At 39.7% G+C, this 23312-nt stretch overlaps 1 protein-coding gene across 13 annotated transcripts in view; it reads right to left on the bottom strand.

Annotated features, from left to right (window-relative positions):
* Positions 1-23312, bottom strand: part of adgrb1a (adhesion G protein-coupled receptor B1a) — a 563161-nt gene that overhangs the window by 109663 nt on the left and 430186 nt on the right. For all 13 annotated transcript variants that reach the window (XM_072569963.1, XM_072569962.1, XM_072569956.1 and 10 more), the window contains one exon: positions 16257-16326. In XM_072569963.1, coding sequence (XP_072426064.1) covers positions 16257-16326 — 70 coding nt within the window. The remainder of the gene's footprint in view (positions 1-16256; positions 16327-23312) is intronic.

Genomic DNA, 23312 nt, shown 5'->3' with positions numbered 1-23312 from the left:
CAGCTTGATCTGTAGTAATGTTACAGAGCTTCTCTTGATGCTGGGCATTAATGTTCTGGAGCATTTTCTGTGCCTTTGCCAGCCTCAGTGATTCTTCCAAGTGGTGTTGACCATGGAAGAAAACTAATTCATTGGAGGAGAGGGCCTAGGTGGTAATCAGCAGATGCCTCCTTGCCCATGACTGACCTGATGCCATGAGACTAATGGATCTGGAGTCACATACCGGACTCTTGGGCAAACTCCTCCTGCCTGTGTTCTGTTGTGCCACCATTATCAGTGAGTCTGTCCAATCCAGAGGTACAGAACATACCCAGGAATGGTGATGGTGTTACCAGGGACATTATTCACGGTACTTCATAGTGAAAGAAGCCTGGATATTTAGAAATAGTACATGCATAATGAGGGAATAAAAAGAATTACCTTTATTTGGCACCTTTTCAGGTCCTCTGGAGTTCAGAAGTGGATTCACATCCAAGCAGTTACCTTTGATGTTTCAACAACTTATGCAAATTAACAGAAATATTAAGAAAAGATTTTAGGACAGTTACATTTCAAATAAAAACCTGACCCATGCTGTCCTTTCAATTATATAAAACTCAATCAAGGTCTATACAGATATAATTTCAAATTCACTGAATCTCCACAGTATGCCGTGTGAAATTACATTTTTTTGGAACAGATTTTCTTTGACTAAAGAAAGATGACTTCCACCAGCCCTTCCATCCTGTGACCAACAACTCCTGACAGTTTCTGCTGTCACTGCAGTGAATGCAGAGGAAGAGCAGATTAAGACAATGGCTCATTGCCAAGACCATCCTTAGTGGTAAAGTGATGGCTGAGACCTTGCCCCCAGGATGTCAACTGCTACAACTACGTGAGGCGAGAAGAGCCAACACAACAGATGCTTTATGGATCATCCTCTGCCAAGTCATTCTGAGGCAGAATCAACATTTAAGTGCTGATATGTGACATATTCAATTACCAATTTTATATGTACATTGCACTTACAAGGTTTGCTTTGGATCAATGCATCCCCATTCTGCACAAGCTATTATATGCATAATCACATTTGGGAATCGTTCCTACACACTAGGATGGAAAATCCCTGGTATACAGGGAGGATGGTGCAGTGGTAGTGGTGCAGCTAGTAATTCAGGGGGTCTGGTTAATGCTATGCCAATGCAAGTTCAAATGCAATGATGGCAGTCAGTGGAACTTATGTTTAGTTACTTAGAACAAAAATTTGGAATTGAAAACCAGCCTCACGAATGGCGACCATAAAAGTTCATCAATCAAAGAATCCCTACAGTGTGGAAGCAGGTCATTCAGCCTAACAAATCCACACCATCCTTCCAAAGAGCATCCCAACCAGATACATATCCCTACCCTATCCGTGCAACCCTACATTTTTCAAGGTCAGTCCACCTCACCTACACATCCCTGGGCACTATGGGCAATTTAAGATGGGCAATTCAGCTAACATACGCAGCTTTGGACTGTGGAGTGAGATCCACGCAGATGCGGGGAGAATGTACAAACTCCTGAGGCTGGAATCAAGCCCAGGTTCCTGGCACTGTGAGACAGCAGTGCTAACCACTGGGCCACTATATCAGCATTTTAAAGAAAATACCATCTGGTTCACTAATGAACCAATAAAAAAGGAAATCTGCCATTCCGAACTGGTCAAACATGCATGCTACTCCACAACTACAGCAATTAGGTTCACTCTTTACTGCTCTCCAAAGTAATTAAGGAGTCAGAACTATCATGTCCAATGTATGGAGAATGTAAAAGGTTGTTTAAGTGGAAAAACCATCTTTTAAGACGGCTGGCAACAGATCTTGGTCAACACTGGCAGTCCTGATACTCAACCAAATGGCTAGGATCTGGAACACACTGATGGAGGGTGTGATGGAGGCAGGTTCAGTTGAAGCTTTCAGAAAAGCAGGAAGGAGAAAGGCACTAAGAGAAATGCTCAGTCAGAATATTGGTGCAGACATGATGGGCTGAAAGGCCCTCTTCTGTGCTAGAACAATTCTGTGACATAATTAGATTACGGAAAATCACAGATACTTGTGAACTCGGTAAAGTCCCTTTGAAAAGGGTGAACTGTCAACAGCACTAAATTGACACACATCAGCCAACTTATTGTTATACTTCAGACTGTTCTGCAGAGTCATCGGAACTCAATGTCTTTTCCTGAAGGACACTGCAAGGGTAATTATGAATCATTGTATCTCTTGCTGTACTGGAACAAAAAAATGTTGCCACCATTGTCATGATTGTGTACCCAGAGCTGTGCTTCTGATCAGTACCCCTCCATTCTGTGCAAAATATCACAGGGCTAATCACACATGGATATGTATAGTTCCCTTCACACTGTGGTGGAAAACTCTTTGACTGTAGAAAAAATGTAGAATAGAGACTATGGATTCAGGTTCATAATACTTTGAAATTTGCATCATAAATAGACGGGGTGGTTAAGGCGGCATTTGGCATGCTTCCCTTTATTGCTCAGACTTTTGAGTAGACGAGTTGGGACATCATATTGAGGTTCTACAGGATGTTGGTGAGGCTTGTTCTGGAGTACTGTGTACAGTTCTGGTTGCCCTGTTATAAGAAGGACAGTATTAAACTGGAGAGGGTTCAGAAAAGATTTACCAGGATGTTGCCAGGAATAGAGGGTTTGAGATATAAAAATGGACAGCAAAGACTAATACTTTTTCACTGGAGCGGAGGTGGTTGGGGGATGACCTTATTGAGGTTTTTAAAATAAATGAGGGGCATAGATAAGGTGAATGACAAGGATCTTTCCTGAAGGTGGGGTGGAGGGGGATGTGTGTTCAAAACTAAGGTGCATATTTTTAATGTAAGAGGAGAAAGATTTAAAAAGAACATGGGGGCAACCTTTTCATGACTTTGTTTTAAATGTGTGGAATGAACTGTCATAGAACGTGATGGATGCAGGTACAGTTGCAATGTTTAAAAGATATTTGGATAAGTTCATGAATAGGAAAGGTTAGGAGGTAGGCAGGTGGGACCAGTTTAGTGTGGGAACATGGTTGGTGTGGAGTGGTGGGACCAAAGGGTCTGTTTCCGTGCTGTATGTTCTATGATAATGTTACCACATAAGTAACACAGAGGCTTAGCCTAATGCTCTATAAATAGGCGACAATTCCACCACAACAGCAAATTTAGTTAATTAAATCAAAAATTTGGAATTGAAAACTAGTCTCATCAATTATCTACAAAGAAATCTCCATACAGTCCACTAACATTCACAATCGCCCCCTTGCTCACCATCTTGACTCCAGTTTGCAAGCCAGTTCCATTGCTCCGGTCTTCATTTCATTCTCTGCCCACACTTGACTTGGGCAGTTAACAAGGCAATGGGTGAGGCAATAATGGGTCAAGTATTCACAGCAAGGCGATAAGAGAATCAACAAGATGGTCAGCATGTGAGAGCTGAATAAGGTGGTGAACAAGACTGCAAGTGGGGCAGCTGAGAGCTTGCAAATGGGAAAGCAATAGACAGGCACCTAAAACATTGACCTGTGACGTTAGCAGCTCCCCACAGCATCGCTGGCAGTTTTATCACAGGCACAATGAAAAAAGCACGAGTACACCATTGCCATTGTGGTGGCAAAAAATGCAGCAATTTGAAGTGAATGGGTCACTAATTTTCAAAGATCCTGACTGTCTCAAATCCTCAAAGTGTGAAGTGCTGCAACACTGGTTGTGTAAGATCAACCTTGACCTTTGCTGGAAGCTAAACTATGTACTCATAATAGGTCACATACATAATAGCTGTGGCAGAAGCCAGTTAGAATCAGAAATACCATGAGAGATACTATCTGAAGCATCATTTGTAAAGCCACTGAACCAACTACAAGTCAACCAAGCAAGTTTAATCCACTATACCTTGCAAGAAGGAAAAGGTTCTATCCTGTTTGAATTTCACGTTCACCTGAGAGTCAACCTCTAAATAATTTAAAAACAGCAAGAAACTTTGCAACTTGCTAGGAAACCTCTACATTTACCATATGTCTGCTCCTGCTAAAGAATCAATTCAGCTAAGAAATGATAAAAGACTGAAATCATTACAACTTCTCCTTTTTTTCCTTTGATCTCTACTTAACCTTTGTGTATTGTGATAGATTTTTTTTCCAATTAGTTCATAGGATGTGGATGGACATTGCTAGCTCTGCCAGCATTTATTACCCATCTCTAATTGTCCTCGAACCACTGTGGTCATTGGGGCACAGGGACAAGTGCAGTGTTGTTAAAGAACTCCAGGAATTTGATACAGCTACAGTGAAGAAACGGAGGCATGTGAGAGATGTTACCTTGATACTAAATAATCTTTCTTCAAAATTCACAAAAGCTCCTGCTGAAATCACTTAAATTGAGAAATCACTCTGAGGATAAGAAAATATAAACAACTCACGTATGAAGACATTTTGATCACAGACAATAATAAAAGACATCAATTTTGCCCATGATGTTATGAAGTCTGACCTTGCCACTGCCATTGACATCAGATGAAGGATTTTTTTTAAAAAAGGTGTGTGCCCTTTGATTTATTTTCACTGACCTTCTAAAGAGAGGAAAACACGAACAACTTCAGATCTTATTAATAATTCTGTGTTTTGGCAGACAGCAGGAGTCAGTAATGGAAGATGGCTGTGCCGAAGTTACTGAAAGTAGAGGAGATATGGGCTGAAGATCGCCCATTGCTAGAATAGCCCTTCTGCTTGCATTCAATCATGTAAACCTTATGACCAACTCCGCTTGACTTTTTCTGAAATCCATCTATCTCATTCTGTAAGCCTTCTGCATTATGTTGTTATTTGACTACATTGCAACTGATGACCAGGATTGATCCGAGAAATTCTAAGTCGTGATCACTGAATAAATATCAGGATGCAGAGTCTTTCAAGATCCACCTGTTCAACATAGTAGGAAGCACCATAAATAGAGGAGGGCAGAAAATAGTTCTGGATAAATGTTCCCATGATGCTCAAGGAACCGTAAATTAAATTACTAACAAATGCTTCGAAGATATCTTTTTTTTAAAAAAGATAAATGTAAATAATTCTTAATGAATTACAGGGTTTTTTTGTTTTTAAATTTATGCCCACTAGCTCTAGACACTAAATGGTATTGATCTGTGATAAATAAGGTCAAAACTCCAGACCATTTTATTTTTTAAAAGGAACAAACCTACTCCATGAATTCTCAAACACAGCCACAGAGACTGCATGGTTAAAACTTATCTCATAAAGATCCCAAAGCAGAAGAACTTTTTTAAAAAGCACAGAAATATCTCCACTATTTGACTTCCTAACCCTTTTCAGACTGTTTCTAATCCTCAGCACTTGCCAATTTTAGGCACCACAGACAATTGTTATAAAAAGAAGCCCAATGTAATTACCACTATCAGTGCCCTCTGTAACTGAGCAGTCGACAACTTTGCAAATTGCTTCTGCTCTGTGCTGACAATCTTCATTTCAGCCAATTGCTGATGGAGAGCTAAAATCTAAGCATGCTAAGAAATGCAGAGTTTTGCTCAGTTCTTCAGCACGTGTTGATTTTAATTTCGTGGTCACTAGCTAGACCTTTTTACATCTATGACTGTTCACATACAGCAGTAAGACAGGAAAGCCAGTGTCAACAGAGGGTTTCTTATTTTAAATCAGGATGATTTGGAAGCTGTCAGAGTCTGTTCATTTGAGAACAGCATTCTGATTTTAAAAAGAAAAAAACATGCCTGGCCAAGCAGAAAATTGGGACAAGTTCTAAACATTCTTTACCTCCCTTTCCAACTTGGTCCAAAAGATCAAGCACACAAACAAATCAAATTTCTCACCAAAATGTCTGGCATTGCCAAAAAGTAAGCAAGCTGGGTGTCTAATTATCACAAGGTAAAAATCATACAACACCACGTTATAGTCCAACAGATTTATTTGGAAATACCTGCTGGACTATAACCTGGTGTTGTGTGATAACTTTGTCCACTCCAGTCCTGCACCAGTACCTCCACATTATCACAATGTGAACAAGGGTAATAATGGAAATATCTCATCATGAGAAATGGGAGATGATAGCCCAGTGGTCCTGTTGCTGGACTGTTAATCCAGCATCTCTGATAATAATCTGGGGACCTGGATTTGAATCCTGCCATGGCAGATAGTCAATAGAAATCTGGGATTAAGAGTCCAATGATAACTATGATTCCATTGTCAATTGTCAGAAATACACATCTGATTCATTAATGTCCTTTAAAGAAGGAAATTGCTGTCCTTACCAGGTGTGGCCGACATGTGGCTCCAGACTTACAGCAATGTGATTGATCATATCTGTCTGTGGGGAAGTTCAGCATGGGGAATAAATGCTGGTCTTGCCAGTGACATACTCATTCTATGAATTTTTGAAAAAATATACGCAGGCCTGGGGCTTACATATGGCTTAATCAGGCTCATAATGTTGCAAAAACATTTCTAGACCATAATACTTGCTATGTTAATATTCCTTCTTAATATTTAGTTCTTATAAAGAGCTAGTTGCAATGTAAATCCAGGTAGATATAGCAATGGGAAAAAAAAGGCCAATAGCATTTTGGATCTTATAAATTATATATAAGGTACATAATCTGTATCAATATACACAAACCATTGGTTAGGCTACTCTACATAGCTTTCAGCATTCTATTGAAGAAAAATATTAAACACAAACAGTAAACTGCATGGATTCACCAGGAGCAGGAAAAAATAGCACAAGAACAGACTTGAGATACTGTGAAAAGGCTAGGTAGATTTAGTACAGGTTTTTAATAGAAGATATCATTCTGATAGAGTGAATGGCCTATCACAAATGAAGTAAACATCAATTGTAATACATGTCTATGTCTATACATGTCTGGCCTACGTGTGACTCCAGATCCACTAATGTGACTGACTCTTATCTGCCCTCTGGACAGTTAAGGATTTAAAAACATATTAAGCAGACCAAACGTGGCTGCTATAATAATGTGACTGGACTTAACTTTGCCGTAATATTCAGAAACATCTCAGAAGTGGGCATCAGCCAAGCAATCAGCACTAATCCTGGAACTGTTTTCCTAACAGCACCTTTACACCCCAAGAACAGTTTTGGATGCCATAGCTAAGGAAAAATACTGAATTTGAGGCAGTCCAGAGAAGATTCACCAGGCTATGTCTGGTTATGGATGGCCTGTCTCATGAGGAGAGGTTAAGTAAATTGGGCTTGTATTTACTGGAATTTAGAAGAATGAGAGGTGGTTCTAATGAAACACACACGATTCTAGGACACACAAAATTCCAGAGGACTTGATAGAGTAGATGTAGAAAGGGTGCTTCCACTTGTGGGAGAATCTAGTAGCAGAGAGCCTAATCTCAAAGGGTCATCCAATGAGGACAGTTAACTTGTGGACTTTTTTTTATTGCAGAGGGCTGTCAAGAGTGAGTCATTTAGCATTTTCCAGACTGAGACAACAGATGTTTAATTAGTAAAGGGATCAAGTGTCATGGGGAACAGGCAGGAAAGTAGGGATGAGGATTATCAGATCAGTCATTGAATGGTGCAGAAGGCCCAATGAGCAGAATGGCCTACTTCTGGTTTGACATCTTTGGTCACAGGAAGTTGCTGGGTCAGAGAACATCATTCTTTAAAGGAAATTTGAAAGAAGATGTTTGAAGTAGATAAAGAGAGGGGGAGATGATAGCAGAGAGAGGGATGGTTGAATCACCCTAGCAATGAGCTAAAACAAATGGGATGTGCAGAATTCCTTCATTCTATTTTATAAACCTTTATCTTTTTACTCTTTTCTCTGTTCCTATAAGAAAGTATATAAATCAGTCTGAAATCCGATTTAAATCAGATCTAATTGCTGCAACTTCCCAATGTCAGAGGCGAATTGCACTAGGAGACACATTGAATGATAGGGTCAATTAGTAATAAATTGGACTTTCATTCTTGATTGAAAATTAGAAATTTTTATAATATGATGTCATAGTGGATTTGCAGGAGTTATAAAGAGGCATATCCATAGTTTGATGGACATGTTCCATGACACATTTATAAAATATTGGCATATATTTTCTGAAGTTCAAACTACATAAATTATTTCAAATAACAAATTGAAATCTGTGAAATCTAAAGGGAAATCCTAACCTTAATAATGGATGTGTTTGGGTCAGGTGAAATGAAGAGACCTTAAAACTCTTGAAAATGAACACAAATGATCTTCAAAACCAGCCACCTCCAGTATGAAAGCAAGTAAGCCCAGAAAGCAGCCAACTTGCTCATAGGACACAGGTTGATCATTTAAATACTTAATCAGTCTACATGGCTCAGATTTTATATACTTTAAATCTAACCCAGAAGCTAAGGAAGGTCTGTTATATGAGAAACGTTTTCAAGCACTACTTGTGGGGCAGGTGAGATCACCAAGATCACCAGCTTTTCTCCAACCGTTAGACCTCACCCAACCACTACCCCTAATATCGGACCCACTCTACTGTAATCAAACATCTCCCGACTTCCCTCTGACAATCAAAAAAAAAATCCATATTCATTCAGGCTCTTCTGCTGCAATTCCTGATCACTTCCGACACTGATTTGTCTCCAGCCTCTTGAAATTACCTTCACTTCTACATTACAACCAGACTGTATTATCCTGTCACATTGCTTGAAGACTGCCCTGATCCTCCTATCAACACTGAAGCCCTTATTTCAGCATTGCAAACTTAACTGCTCTGACTGCTGAAGCATTTCCAACCACCACAAAGACACACCCATCAATCAGGATGAATTCCTAGCCAAAATCCTGTTTCAAAGAGAAACGTCCCCAAGGCAATGTGGGAGAATTTCTCCCCTTTCTTGGAATTTATGTTCCAGTCAATATAAGAGCCCTGACCTCTGAATGGCAAAATAACAACAAAAATGCTTAAAGCAGGATTCATTTGTTTCAGGAAAGACATTGCAAGTTAATCGTTTGAGATTGCGCTTCACATTCACACTGATAGATCAGTAATCCATTTGTATGGCTAAATAGATTGAAGAGGTAAGGAGAGTGCAGAGGACTGAAATCAATACTCAGAAATGCCAAACCATAATAAGGCACTGCAGAGTCCAAAGAGAGTCAAAATAATGGAGAGGCTAATAGATGCATTTTTTTTTAATCATGAAACAAATTTGAGTTAGAAGAGATGTATGATTAGATGTAGAATCCTTTTCTGGTGAGGGAGGATGTAATGAGGGGAAAGCACTAGCGGAGATCTTATGGGTGGAAGTGAGAAACTATAAAGGAACTAAAATCACAATAGGTCTCATGTATAAGCCAAAAGGGAAAAAGTGAGGACTGCAGATGCTGGAGATCAGAACTGAAAAATGTGTTGCTGGAAAAGCGCAGCAGGTCAGGCAGCATCCAAGGAGCAGGGGACAACATTTCAGGCATAAGCCTGAAGAAGGGCTTATGCCCAAAAAGTCGATTCCCCTGCTCCTTGGATGCTGCCTGACCTGCTGCGCTTTTCTAGCAACACATTTTTCAGCTCATATATAGGCCACCTAGTAGTAGCTCAGAAGTGCAAGCTTGTATAAATGCAGAAATTAGGCATCGATGTAACAAAGGCTGAGTAGTAATTGGAAACTTTAATCTTAACATAGACTGGGAGAGATGACAAGCACCAGTCTGAAAGGTTGTGAATTTCTAGACTGTGTCTGGGATAGTTTATGAGAACAATGTGTCTTGGATGAGAAAAGGCAATAAGCAATATGAGATCAAGTAATGAACAATGGGCCTGATTTAATTCATGTTTGTGAGGAATTGTCAAATAGTGACCATAACAAGATCATGTTTCATGTAGCTTTTGTAAGAGACAAGAGAAGATCAATTCCTAGAATTTTAAATTTGAGTAAGACAAACCTTTGTAGGATGAGTCAGAGACCGTCTACAGTAAACTGTGAAGCTCATCTAATAGGTAAAACAACTGAGGGACAGTGGAGACTGTTCAAAGGAATGGTTAATGCTATTCAGAAGCAGTTTGTACCTGTGAGAAGAAAAAGCTCCACCTCAAACAAAGATACAGCCATAGACATGTAAGGAGGTTAGTGACAGCATAAAATTAAAAGAAAGGCATTACAAAAATGCAAAGAACAGGACAGATCTTACAGATGGGACAAATACAAAGTCCAACAAAAGACCACAAAGCAGTTCGTAAGAAAGCTAAAAAGGAACATGAAAGGAAACGTGCAAAGGACATAAAAGACAGTAAGAACAAATTTTATAGTTATATAAAGGGAAAGTGGATGGTTAAGAGTGGATGGTCCATTGAAGGCCGAGTGGAGATGCTGTCAGTGGCCATGGGGAAATGACTGAAATGCTGAACAATTATTTGGCTTCAGTAGTTGCAGCAGGAAAGGAGGTTAGCTTGTCAGAAGTCCCAAACAAAAGATCGGACAGTCAGGGATAGGGTCTAAATAAAATGCGGAAATTAATGGAACTGAAAGAATAATAAATCTACAGAACCTGATGGTTTCCGTCCACGGGTGTTAAAGGAGGTAGGAGAGCACACTGCTGACATCTTAATCATAATCTTTCAGAGCTCCCTGAATCAGAAAGTTGCTCACGTCACTCTGCTCTTCAGTCTCAATTTCCCTCCATGGCATAACTTACATTAAAGTTGTCCACTGTAAATCACACATCCTTCTCAGAAATTGTACTGTTCAGTTCACAAACCTGTAATTAGATTAATTAAGGAGATACACAATTGCCTGCCCTGTGCACTTGTGTCTCACATGTTCTGTCGAGGGAACAGCAATGTTTCCATTGCTCATATTTAGCACCGTGCCACTCAAAATGTTGTCCTTGTTGAGTGGACAGGGTTAAGCCTAACCGCATAGGTATTGCTTTTCTTAGGCAAAATGATATTGTGTTATCAGTAAAACACTCAGCTATCTGTCCTGTTTTCTAATGTTGACAGACTTGTTGGTCTCCCTACAGGTTAAGTAGAACCGTATTATCAGGATTGTATATGAAATTTTAGTAGTGGCAATATTTGTCAATTTTTGATCCCTAACAAACTTTTCGCAGTATTTAACTTTAGATTTATATCAAACTTTCATTCACGTTCAAGGTTCAATTTTCATTTGAGAGTAGATGCTATCGCATTTCTTGTGTGGAAGAACTTCCAACTATATTTTGCTGGGAAGAAATCCAATTTTCTTCTGCATTACAGACCCCACACTATTATCCTCCAGTCTTTGTTCCGATCAGGAAAGGCCAATGTGCAAAAACTCTAAAGATCCCTGCTGAAGTAGGGTTCCCCATTTTAAATGAAGGTGAAAATCACATTTTCTCCAGCACACCATATTTGTCTGCCTGTGCAGAGTTTTAGCAGAAAGAGGGAGCTGCAGATGTTGGAGAGTTAGAGTCAAAAAGGGTGGTGCTGGAAAAGCACAGAATCCCCTACGCAGCATAACCCAGGTTTGCAAGTTTGCCCAAAATGGAAAATCTGCTGGGGAATGTGGAACATTCTGAAAAGGTGTAATTTTCTTTTCACACCTTCAAATATCCTTATTAGTTTCTTTATCATATTGCATGCATGTTTTTAATATGGTGAATCATCATTGGGACCTATTCTTTAAGGCAAGTTGACCCTTATAGTAACCAGTCTTGTGTGTACTGAAAACTATGAAATAGAGGAATAAGTTATTTGGTTCATCAGGTCTCCTCTGCCATTCAATGAAATTGCAGCTCACCTCATAATCCACTTTCTTGTCTTACTCCCAAAAGCCTTGATTCCCTTACAGGTTAACACTCTGCCAATCTCAGACTTTGATATACTTAATGATCTGGATCTCTGCAGTAAAAAAATTCCACAGATCCATTACCTTCTGAAAGTAGAAATTCCTCCTCATCTCTGACTTAAATGGGTATTCCCTCACTCAAACTCTGCCTCTGGGTCCTAGATTTGCCCACAAAGAGAAGCAACCTCTCTGCACCAACCCCATCAAATACCCTAAGAATCATATGTTTCAATAAGGTCTCCTCTCATTCTCCTAAACTCCAACGAGAACAAGTCCAGCCAGCCTCTCTTCACAAAATAAAATCCCTCTATACTGCTATCAGCCTTGTGAGCCTTCTGTGGACTGCCTTTATTACCTGTATATCTTTCCTTAGATAAAGGGACCAATATATTTTTCACACTATTCCAACTCTGATCGTTTTAACAGGGTATCCCTATTTTTACATTCCATTCCCTTTGAAATAAAGGCCAACATTCTAGCTGCCTTCCTTATTACCTGATGTACCTGGATGTTAATTTATTTTATATTTGTGTGGTTCATGCATTAGGACATCCAAATCCCTTTGTGTTGTAGTTTTCTACACTTTTCCCCACTAAGCTCTTCTATTCTGCCTGAAGTGTATAACTTCACAGTCTCCCATATTAAATTCCATCTGCCAGGTTTTCACACACTCACTAAACCTATCCAAATACCTCTTAAGACATTTTATGATATTGCCACGACTTGGCTCCTAAGCTGTTTTGGTGTCATCTGCAAACTTAGATATAATACATTTACTCTGTCAATAAAGTCATTAATAAATATTTTGAATAATTGTGGTTCCAGCACTGACTCCTATAGCACTCTACTAGTTACACATTGTCATCCTAAGCTGCTATCTTTATGCTAAATCTTTGGCTTCTACTTTTTGTGTGTACAAGTGCACAATCCTTTATCCAAAACATTTGGTACCAGCTGGTTTTCGGAATTTGAAATTTTCCAAATTTTGGAATAATTTTGTAATTTCCAAATTTCGGAATAAGTGACAATTTGACAGTGAAACGTAAAAAAATTCTTACCGAAAAACAGACTCACTGCAAGTACTACGAGCCCTGAGACAGAATTGAGGCCTGCCAGTGCTAGGCCACACCTACCACCCCACATCGCATCTGAGTGACATGCATCGAGTGGGTGTGGAGTTAGGTTAACTGTTGCATTGCCAAGCAACTTTGTTAATGAGAAAAAAAACTTCACTAGAAAGCTTTTAGATTTCGGAGCTTTTCGGATTTTGGGATTTGGGATAAAGGGTTGTCTAACCGTACACAATGCTTTTCCAATAATGAAAGCAACAGAATGCAGTGGGGAAAAATGTTCCAAATAACCCTATCAGCCTCTCATCCCATCTTTCACTCATCATTTACATGGCTTTGCCCAATAAAATTAGAATTGATTTTGACACTTGTGAGGCATCAAATGATCTCTTACTTTTGGTTTTGCCAGTTGAAAATAATCATCATTGCAAAGAAAATTTAACCATCTGCTCCTCTTACATCAACAGACAAGAACTTTCCATTGAAATTGAGAAGTATCACCAGCAATAACTCTGCAAAATCCCACAAGTCCACTGGCCAGATGTACACTCTAGTTTCAATGTCCTCTCTCAGGAAAGCATCCCCAGTGCCAAGGCACTGGTTACAGTCAACCAGCTGTGTTGGGTGGACGACATTATATGAATGCCTGACACAAGACTTCCCAAACTAGCTCTCTTCCCCAATCTTTGTCACAATGAGCGACACCATCGGGGTAGAGGCATGCTTCGAGGACGCCTTCAAAATCTCTTTGAAAAATCGCATATCCCCATTGCCCTAACAATGCTCTCACTGAAGATGAAGCAACTATGAAGGTCCCAGCTACTGAGTGTCGTCTTTGACAGATCAAGATGGAGGCGAAGCATAAATAATGGAAAGAGTGTGCGAAAACTAAGCATCCCACCCAGCCACTTCAGCAAACATACCAATGGTAGGGTGCATACATCCAGCACTGGACTAATTAGTAACTTCTAGACATGCAACACAAGAACGAGAGAATGTGAAAGGACTGTGTAAGACAGAGAGAGAAAGTGACAGAGAAGAGCATCTTCCCAGAAACAAATCTATTGGTTGGACAGCTGTGGCCATTGTGGATGCTTGGCTGAATTTCAAGTACAATTGGATTTCAGCACATTATGTGGTCTATCCATTTGAGGATGAATATGTTGATGTAATTTATTGTTTGCTTATACAAGGTAATAAGATTACAACTATTTCAACTTTTATTCACATCCTAGAAACAATGATCTGAAGATTTTTATTACATGGGGAGAGCTCTCTCTCCACTGAAAGTTAATATGCATCTGCAGCAAGCATCTAGGACTGCCTTTATCACAAGAGGATTTGAGTACAAATGTAAGACGTCTTGCTTTTAAATTATAGATCCTTTGTAAAGCCACATGTGGATTATTGGGTGCCTCTTTGGTTCCCTTGTACACCACTGAGTAAATGCAGCAAAAAAAATCATCAGATGATTTCATGCAGTCATGGAATTGTTTCTTGAGAGAAAGCAAAATGAAACTGGCCCTGTGTTCTCTGCAGGTTAAAAGAATGTGAGGTGAGCTCATTGAAACTTACAAAATTCTTGAAGTGCTAGACAGAGTAGATACAGAAAGGATGTTTCTCGGGATTGTTGGAGACAGAGGCTATGGGAAGTCAATGGTCTTGTGGTATTGTTACTGGACTGTTAATCCAGAGCCCCAGAATATGTTCTGGGGACATGGGTTTGAACCCTTCCATGGCAAACAGTGGAATCCAAATTTGGTAACCATCTGGAATTAAAGAGTCTAATGATAACCATGAATACATCGTTGATTGTTGGAAAAAACCCATCTGGATTACTAATGTCCTTCAGGGAAGGAAGCTGCCATCCTTACCTGATCTGGCTTACATGTGACTCCAGACCCACAGCAATGAGGTTGACTCTTAACAGCCTGATGGGCAATAAATGCTACCTAGCCAGTGATGCCCTCATCCTGTGAATGAATAATTTTTAAAAATCAGGAAACAGACTTAGAATTTAAACCATTTAATGATTGCGTTGAAGAGGAATTTCTTTCCTCAGAGGGGACAGAGTCTCTATCTCCAGAGGGTTATGGAAGCTCAGTCATTGAGTATGTTCAAGATAGAGATTAATAAATTTCTAGATAGTAACGACATCAAGGAATTTAAGGGTAGTGTGGAATAACAGTGTGAGGTGGATGGATGGTAGTGCGGGCTCAAGGTGCTGAATAGGCCACTCCTCAACCTATGTTCCAAGGAAAATAAAATGATCTTGTATGGAATTGGGTAGTGCATAAAGGGAAAGTGGCACTGGAAAATACATGGGGGTTGGGGCACATAGAAATAGCATGGGGTGACAGTGATCTGAGGGGACATGGAAGATAGTCCGGGGGGATACAGAGGTTCCATGGAGCAGCACTGGCCAATTCAGCCTCCTTGCACTTCCCACTCAACCAAAAATACGAAGTGTAGGTCTCCATTTTAAATTTTGGGTTTGTGTGGACCAGATTTCTCACAACACTGTGCAACTTGACCTAAGAATGAAAATCAGCACCTTAGTCTTCACACTGCTCTACACGGCAGCTTGCTGTAAGATTCCCACATTACAACAATGGCTTCACTGGCTGTGAAGTGCTTTAGGATGTCTTGAAGTCTGGAAAGGTGCTCCACAAAAGCAAGGCTTCTTTCCTATCAGTAAGTTTTTTTTCTCTAAAATAAATGCACATACATATGTTGCACAGAGAATACAAAAGGTAACTAGTAAGGAGTTTTAGGTATATGATGTGGCTTTTGAGAATCATTTTAAACTGCATATGGATCACCATCATCAATTTTCAGAGCATTTTTCTGAGTGAGTAGTACATGTCTTCTTCCCAGTACAAGCCAACTATCACCCTTAAGCAAAGTGTACAATAAATATCAGAAACCTGTACAATAGTGTTTTTTCAATAGTTGGCCACAACAGATACAGTATCATAATTGTTGTATTATAATAATGATTTTAGTTTTTTAAACATTCAATAGAGCAAACATAAACAGTTATGTAATTAAATGATGAAGCATTAAGCCACAAGAGGTAAAGAAAAAAAGCTAAATGAAAAAGTTACTGAACTTTGACTGAATTTTCTCTCTGCAGTTCAAAACATGCCTGGTGCTAGACAAATGAATGATTGACACAAGCCTATGGTTGGCAATTTACGAGAGGTAGGAACAATCTGTGCCTAGTACTCACAACAGGTTTAACTCCTAGTGAACTGAAACACTGTAATGATTCCCTTTGTAATAGAAATGACAGTAAAAAGGTGAGCATATATTTCCCAAACAAATCATTAAGCAAAAGTGTCATGGCCTACTCACTAGTTCACTGTTCCATATCCCTTTGATTTGGTAAATCCAACAGATGTTGCCACAACTAGGGCTGGAAGACCTAAAATAAATTAAAGGCAAAATAGGAATGTGCACAGTAATTTTCAAAAATACATCACTATATGGCAAAGCAACTATCTTTAGATATACATTAAATGCAATATGCATGGTAATATAAACAGTTTGCATCTCATCCAGGCAAATACTCCAACATTATTTTGAAGAATCACAAATGTTTTACAGCAGACAAAGAGACATTTTGACCAACCATATACATGCTTGATTTTGCAAGATTAATCTGAAAGGGCCAAAACATTTGAAAAAAAAATCTTGCAATGTCTTGCACTGCATTTGCACAACACAATTAGTTTTCAGGTTTTTACCGCATTATTCACACCCAAAGTTGATTTACTAGTTACTGATGGCAATTTGCAAGACTCGTGGTGAAACATGTGTGAGTTTTTATCCTCACAGACAGGTTGGTAAATGATTTATTAAATGTAGCTTTTTCGTAAAAGACATTTCATAAATGAAAGAGAAACCAAGACTTCAGGTTTCTAATCGGCCGTGTACTCAGTGTAAGCTGGCTGTGGGAAGAGGTGGCAGAGAGGCAGTTTAAAATGTTGCCTGAAAACTGGAAGCAGGAACAGGGGTTGTGCAGCTGCTTCGGTTATTTTAAAGGGACTGATTAACGATAACTGGCCATTTCAGTGATGACCACAGCTATGAGAGATTGGTTGTTTTAGAACAGGCATTGGAGAAGAAACAGTAGTTCAAGCCTGCATGGAAAAAGGAAGTGGAACTCTTCTTGAGCTTCACAGCAGCAGTAGGCTATTGGGTCCCCATTAAGTCTGATCAGCCCTTCAACAAGATCAGGGCTGATGTGACTGTGACTTCAAGTCCACATTCCGACCTACTCCCAATAGCATTTCATCTACAGGTGAACTTCAACTATCCAAAGGACATGGGCGGGCAGTGTTTCATTCAGTTAAGTTGAATTCTGGATAATCGAATGCTGGATTACATAGTTTAGCGAGCATCAGGACTTTGCAGTCTTGCCGGATAATCTGATATTCGGATAATTGAATGCCGGATAATTGAGGTTCCTCTGTACTTGCTTTCCAAGAATAGTCCAAAAAAAGTGAAATCTCAAGCAACGGTTTTTCCATGAGGGGCTCATTAAATAAATGTAGGGTTTTTTTAGTTTGTTGGTCTCCATGTGTCAGCTTTCTGGCATTCAATGCTTCTATTGCAGGATGAGAATTGGGAAAATACATTTCTTAAAACCATTCCTCGGTGTTCCTTGGTGGATAAAGCATGGAATTTTGATAAAGTAGATTGTTGCCAATATTACAGGGCATTTGGGAAATACTCATTGGATTGAATGGTCTTTTAGTTTTCCAATTTTCCTTATAAGGCCATAAGAACATTAAGACTTAGTAACAACAGTAGCCTTTCGGTCCCTTGAGCTTGCTTTGGCATCAACAGGATCATGGCTAATGAGACATTCCTCACACCCAGTTTTCTGCCCTTTCCTTGTTCCCCTTGATCCCCTAACAATAAATAATCTTATCTATTTCAGCCTTCAATATCCACAAGGAATCTGCTCCCATAGTTGCTGTGTCAAGATGTTTCAAAGATTCACAACCCTCTGAGAGAAGGATTTCTTCCTCATCTCAGTCTTCACTTGGTGCCCCTATACTGAGACTACATCCTTCGGTCCGTGACTCTCCCATAAATACACTCTCAGTATTTACCCTGCCAATCCCCTTAAGAATCTTACTTATTTCAATAAGATCACCTCTCATTCTTCTAAACTGCAGTGAGTAGATTCTCAACCTTTTTAGCCCCTGCTCAGAAGACAATCCTTCCATAAAAGGGATCATCTGAGTCAACCTTCTCTGAACTGCCTCCAAATGAAATATTTCCAAAATTAAGGGGGCCAAAACTGCTCTCAGTACTCCAGATGTGGACTCACCAGCATCTTGTACAGTTTTGGGAAAACTCCCCATCTCTTATAATCCAACTACTTTGAAAAAAGGGACAACATTCTGTTAGCCTTCCTATTATTTGCTGCAGTTGTATGCTAACTTCTTGTGTTTTATGCACAAGTATCCCAAAGTCTCTTTGTGTTAAACTTTCTGCAGGTTTTCTCCATTTGAATAACTCTGTCCTTTTGTTCTCCCTTATATTATGAATTTTACTTTTTCCCACATTATATTCTATTTGCCTACCTTTGCTTGTTTACTTAATCTATCAATATCTCTCTATATACTGTATGGATCCTTCTAATGACCCGTGTTTCCATCTATTTTTCCGTCCTGTGCCAATTTGGCTACAGTACACTCACCTCCTTCCTCTGTCGTTTAAATATATTATTTAAAAATAATTGCAGTCTCAGTACGTATCCCTGTGGGACTCCACTGGTCACAAGTCATCAACCTGATAAAGAACTCCAATTCCATTGACTATTTCCTGCCCAATAGCTAATTTCTATTCCTGCCAATATACTAGATTAGATTCCCTACAGTGCCCTTTGGCCCACCAAGTCCACACCGACCCTCCGAAAAGAAATCCACCCAGACCCATTCCCCTACTCTCTACTAATGCACCTATCACTATGGGCAATTTAGCATGGCCAATTCACCTGGCCTGTGGGAGGAAACCGGAGCACCCAGAGAAAACCCACACAGACACGGGTCCCTGGCGCTGCGAGGCAGCAGTGCTAACCACCGAGCCACCGTGCACTGTCGTAATCTTATGTCCTAACATTTTGAGAGATACCTTGTCAAATGACATGAAGTCCAAATACAACACACCGATAAGTTCCCCTCTATCCACTCTGGTTGAGACTTACTCAAAATTAGTCAAATACGATTTCCCTTTCATGAAGCCGTGCTGACTCTGCTTGAAATGCACATATCAATTTACTGAAGAGGCTTCACTATGTGATGTTCTATTCCAGTTTTGATAGAAATTAAGGTTGCATTGGTAGTTATAAAGGTTAAGCTAAATAATTGAACTAAGCTCCAGTGAGTTAAAGAAATTGTCAACAGTGGTGAATTTTCTTTTTCCTATTGTCTTCTCTTTGTCTCCTGATCCGTGTTGGAAAGAAGGTACACCGTAATCTGTGTGTGATGCTTCATACCTGATCAAAAGTAAATATGGGCAGCTATAGTATGCTGCAGGAATACTTCCTTAAGTAATGCAGGACTCAAGTCAAAAATGAACACATCAAAAACGAAAGTTGCTGAAAATCAGAAACAAAACCAGAAATAGCTGTAAAAACTCAGCAGGTCTGGCAGCATGTGTGGAGACTGGGCAACCACTTTGTAGACCACTTGCATTCTGTCTGCAAAATGACCTTGAACTTCCTGTTGCCTGCCACTACAACATGCCTCCATGTTCTCTGGATAATATCTCTATCTCAGGCTTGCTGCAGTGCTCCAGCAAAGCTCAGTGCAAGCTGGAAGAGCAGCACCTCATTTTCCGCTTGAGGACTCTGCGGTCTTCAGGACTCAATATTGAGTTCAATAATTTTAGGGCCTGAGCAACTTCTCCCATGTTCTTACCATGACTCCCTACACACCAGGCTTTGTCATCACATGGTCCTATTAGCAGCTACCGATTCTCCCACGCTGACCTATACCCATTCCTTCGTCTGCTGTTGTTCTCTCGCTCTGGGCCCCATCTTTACATATCATTTACTCCAGGCCCCCTGCCCCAAACCTATTTTCAACACATACACTAGCCTTTCCTCGCTAAAATCAGTTCTGAAGAAGGATCATTGGACCTGAAATGTGAATTCTGCTTTCTCTCTACAAATGCTGCCAGTACTACTGTGCTTTTCCAGCAATTCATATTTCTGAGGCAATGAGCCCATGTTTGTGTCAGCCATTTCATTGTCCTCCTGTAATTTGTAATTGAACAAATATGACAATAAAACATAATTTTAATACATTTAACATTTAAACATCAGCAGCCTGCAGTAAGAAATCCTTCAAAAGTCAATAAAATGTAGCACAAAATCAGTCCCTTCTCTCCTCGTCACAACAGACAACCAGGTTTGTTTTTGTTCTGCTTGTCTCAAATACATAAATCTGGAATACTGCATTTAAAAAAAGATACAGTACATGACAACAAAACAGGATTTACACAACCTTGAAAAAAAAGCAGAAATGATTATGTAATTGCAAAGATATGAAATTTTATAGAGGTTTTTCTTAAAAATCTAAAAGATCCAAAATCCCCATTACCTAATTTATAATCCCATTTGGAAACTGTAGCATTTTACAAAAGGGCATTTGATTTAAAAGCAGGTATCAGCATAGAAAGCAAACAGCTTAATCCATACATATTTTGATTAGATTCCCTACATGTGGAAACAAGCCACTTGGCCCAACAACTCCACATGGGCCCTCCGAAGAATAACACATCCAGACCCATTTCCCTCTGACTAATGCACCGAACACTATGGGCAATTTAGCATGACCAGTTCACCTGACCTGCACATCTTTGGACTGTGGGAGGAAACCAGAGCACCTGGAGCAAACCCACGCAGACATGGGGAGAATGTGCAAACTCCACACAGACAGTCACCCAAGGCTGATATCAATCCTGGGTCGCTGGTGCTATGAGGCAGCAGTGATAACCACCTAGTCACCTCTGGCTCCCTACATCCTAACTCTGCAATAATTGGAGAAAAAGGTGGACATGCACTGCATAATAGTCACTGCATTTTATAATAATGTTAATAATAATGACCTGCCAGCAACACATTTTAAATATCTAAAATAACTTTTGGCAATGCCAGCAATAAATCAAAACTGCATCTATGCAATGTTATTATTCATTTTAGAACTGCATTGGATGTTATTTAAAATTATTGTACAATAATGTGGAGTAATTTATCATAATTTGAGAAACAACAAAGTACACAGGACATTGATGTCCAATGAGATATTGCTTTGTATTTAAACTAACACCATTTTTATGTCCTTTTTCCTTTATTGCTCCTTGTCACAACTGAGGAACAATTATGTTGCAGCCTTAAGGGAAGTGCACTTCATTTATTATCTTTCAGAACATATCTATTCAGAATTTTCAAGAATCTGAAAGCTGAACACTCAGTGTTGCAACAAATGTTTCCAACTTTTTCAGATCTAAATTTAAGAGATTAAATTTGTCACAACGCACTAGGTCCCTCGGTCCAAAATGCCTCAGGATTAGTTCTTGACATTTGATTATTTCAGCAGAATCCTTTGCTGCATGGTTCAGTACTTGTAGGTAGTGATGCTCCAAAATGAAAGTGTGCAGTATGTGCTATGCTTTCTAAGGAGGTTTTTGAAGACCCCCAAGTGAGGATCAAAAGACAACGTTGACTGAACAATGACTGCAATTTTGTTGAATTGCCCAATCAGCAGCGAGGCAGTGGACTGAAGTGTCCAAGTAGAAGGCTTTCTAGTTGATAAGCAACAGCAAAATGCTTTTGTCGATGAGTGACAGATAGAGTCACTCCTTCAGACCATCCCCTGCCAAGTTTCAAAACTTAAAATGAACAAAACTCTCAAAAGCCGTTACGCTGGAGGTTACGAGAGAGAACCCTCCACAGAGGTGCCTCCAGCTGAAGCTGAAGACAGGCAAAGAACAGCCGATAAGCTTGCCTGGACCCTGCTGCACCTAGAGTCTGCCTTCAAGGGGCTACCTCCAAGCAGCTGATCTTGACAAAAGGCCTCAACTGCACTTAACTAGCCCACTCATGGACAGGTAGCTCCATTTCAAGCCTCATGAAAAACAGCCCCAATGTTGGATAGTCAGTAAACTGGCACATTAGTTGATTGTGCAAAGTGCCAACGCCTTCAGCCACCTATCCACCATATCAGGACCTGAAATATCAGTAACTTATTCATTCATTCTCAAAATTATGGCATCACTTTTACGATCAGAATTTTTGTTTTGCCTAGCCTTGTTCTCTATTAAAAGGAGGCATTAGACATTTTTAAAACAATGTTTTTTGTCCAATGACAATGCTCCCACATATCAGTGATATGAGTCCAATTAGGTGGGTTTTCGCTTTAAGGACATCCCAGAGGTGATGGTGTCCTTGTGCAGCTATTGTCCTTCCAACTGTTGAGAGGTTGCAGGTTTGGGAAGTGCTGCCTAAAGTAAAACCTTAGTGAGTTGTTATAGTGGATTTTGCAAGCCATGTGCACAGTACTTTAATGGTGGGTGGGAGTGGGTGCTTAAATCAGTAGATCAATTGCCATCTAGTGGATTGCTTTGACTTGGATTCTTGTAGAAATGCCAGCGTGTTGTTGAAACTATACTCACCCATAAAAGGATGGATGATCAATGTTTAGGTATGAGCAAAGGGTATACTGCAAATCAGATACTTTTCTCAAAGCCAGACAATAAATTATTGTGGGATAACTGACTTATTCTGCAAAACCTTTGAGATTCATTGCATAGCATGTTGAATAATGGATGAGAAGTTCCGAAGAAATACAGAACATTACTTTAGAAATGCTAGAAGTTATAAATATCTTTAATTTCTTTCTTTAAATAATACAGAACAAGCACTCAACCGTTAGTTTGATGCAAAACTCAGAAGCAGTCTTAAGAACAATTTCTAGAAGATCATACATCTCCTGAGCTGAGGGATGGCTGCAACTGACTGTTCCACATTGTGGTTGTTGAGATAACAACATTTCAAAAATGTTTGCTCATCTCTGCTGTAACATCAGTGGCAAGCATCGAGAGGCAGCTAGGTACTTCTTCAAAGAGAAATAATGGAAGACACATCCCTTCAAACTTGATTTTCTCATCAGCTCCTGTGGTCATGTGGTAGCTCTATCAACCAATAACTGAGGGTTGCTGGAATTTGTGTGTTTTTATATCAATGCCCATGTCAAGCAGGTAGACTAAGGCAGAAAAGCTAACATCATGTATCTCATGCCCACTCTTTCATTTCAACAACATCAATGAGTTTTGTTGGGTAGAGACAGAAGGCTTGAACTACAGTGCAGTGTTGGGGAAAATATAGGGTTA

The sequence above is a fragment of the Chiloscyllium punctatum genome, chromosome 5, assembly GCF_047496795.1.
Source record: "Chiloscyllium punctatum isolate Juve2018m chromosome 5, sChiPun1.3, whole genome shotgun sequence".
NCBI classification, from domain to species: domain Eukaryota; kingdom Metazoa; phylum Chordata; class Chondrichthyes; order Orectolobiformes; family Hemiscylliidae; genus Chiloscyllium; species Chiloscyllium punctatum.
Note: the sequence above shows the minus strand (reverse complement) of the source record. Positions and strands in the feature narration are given on the sequence as shown.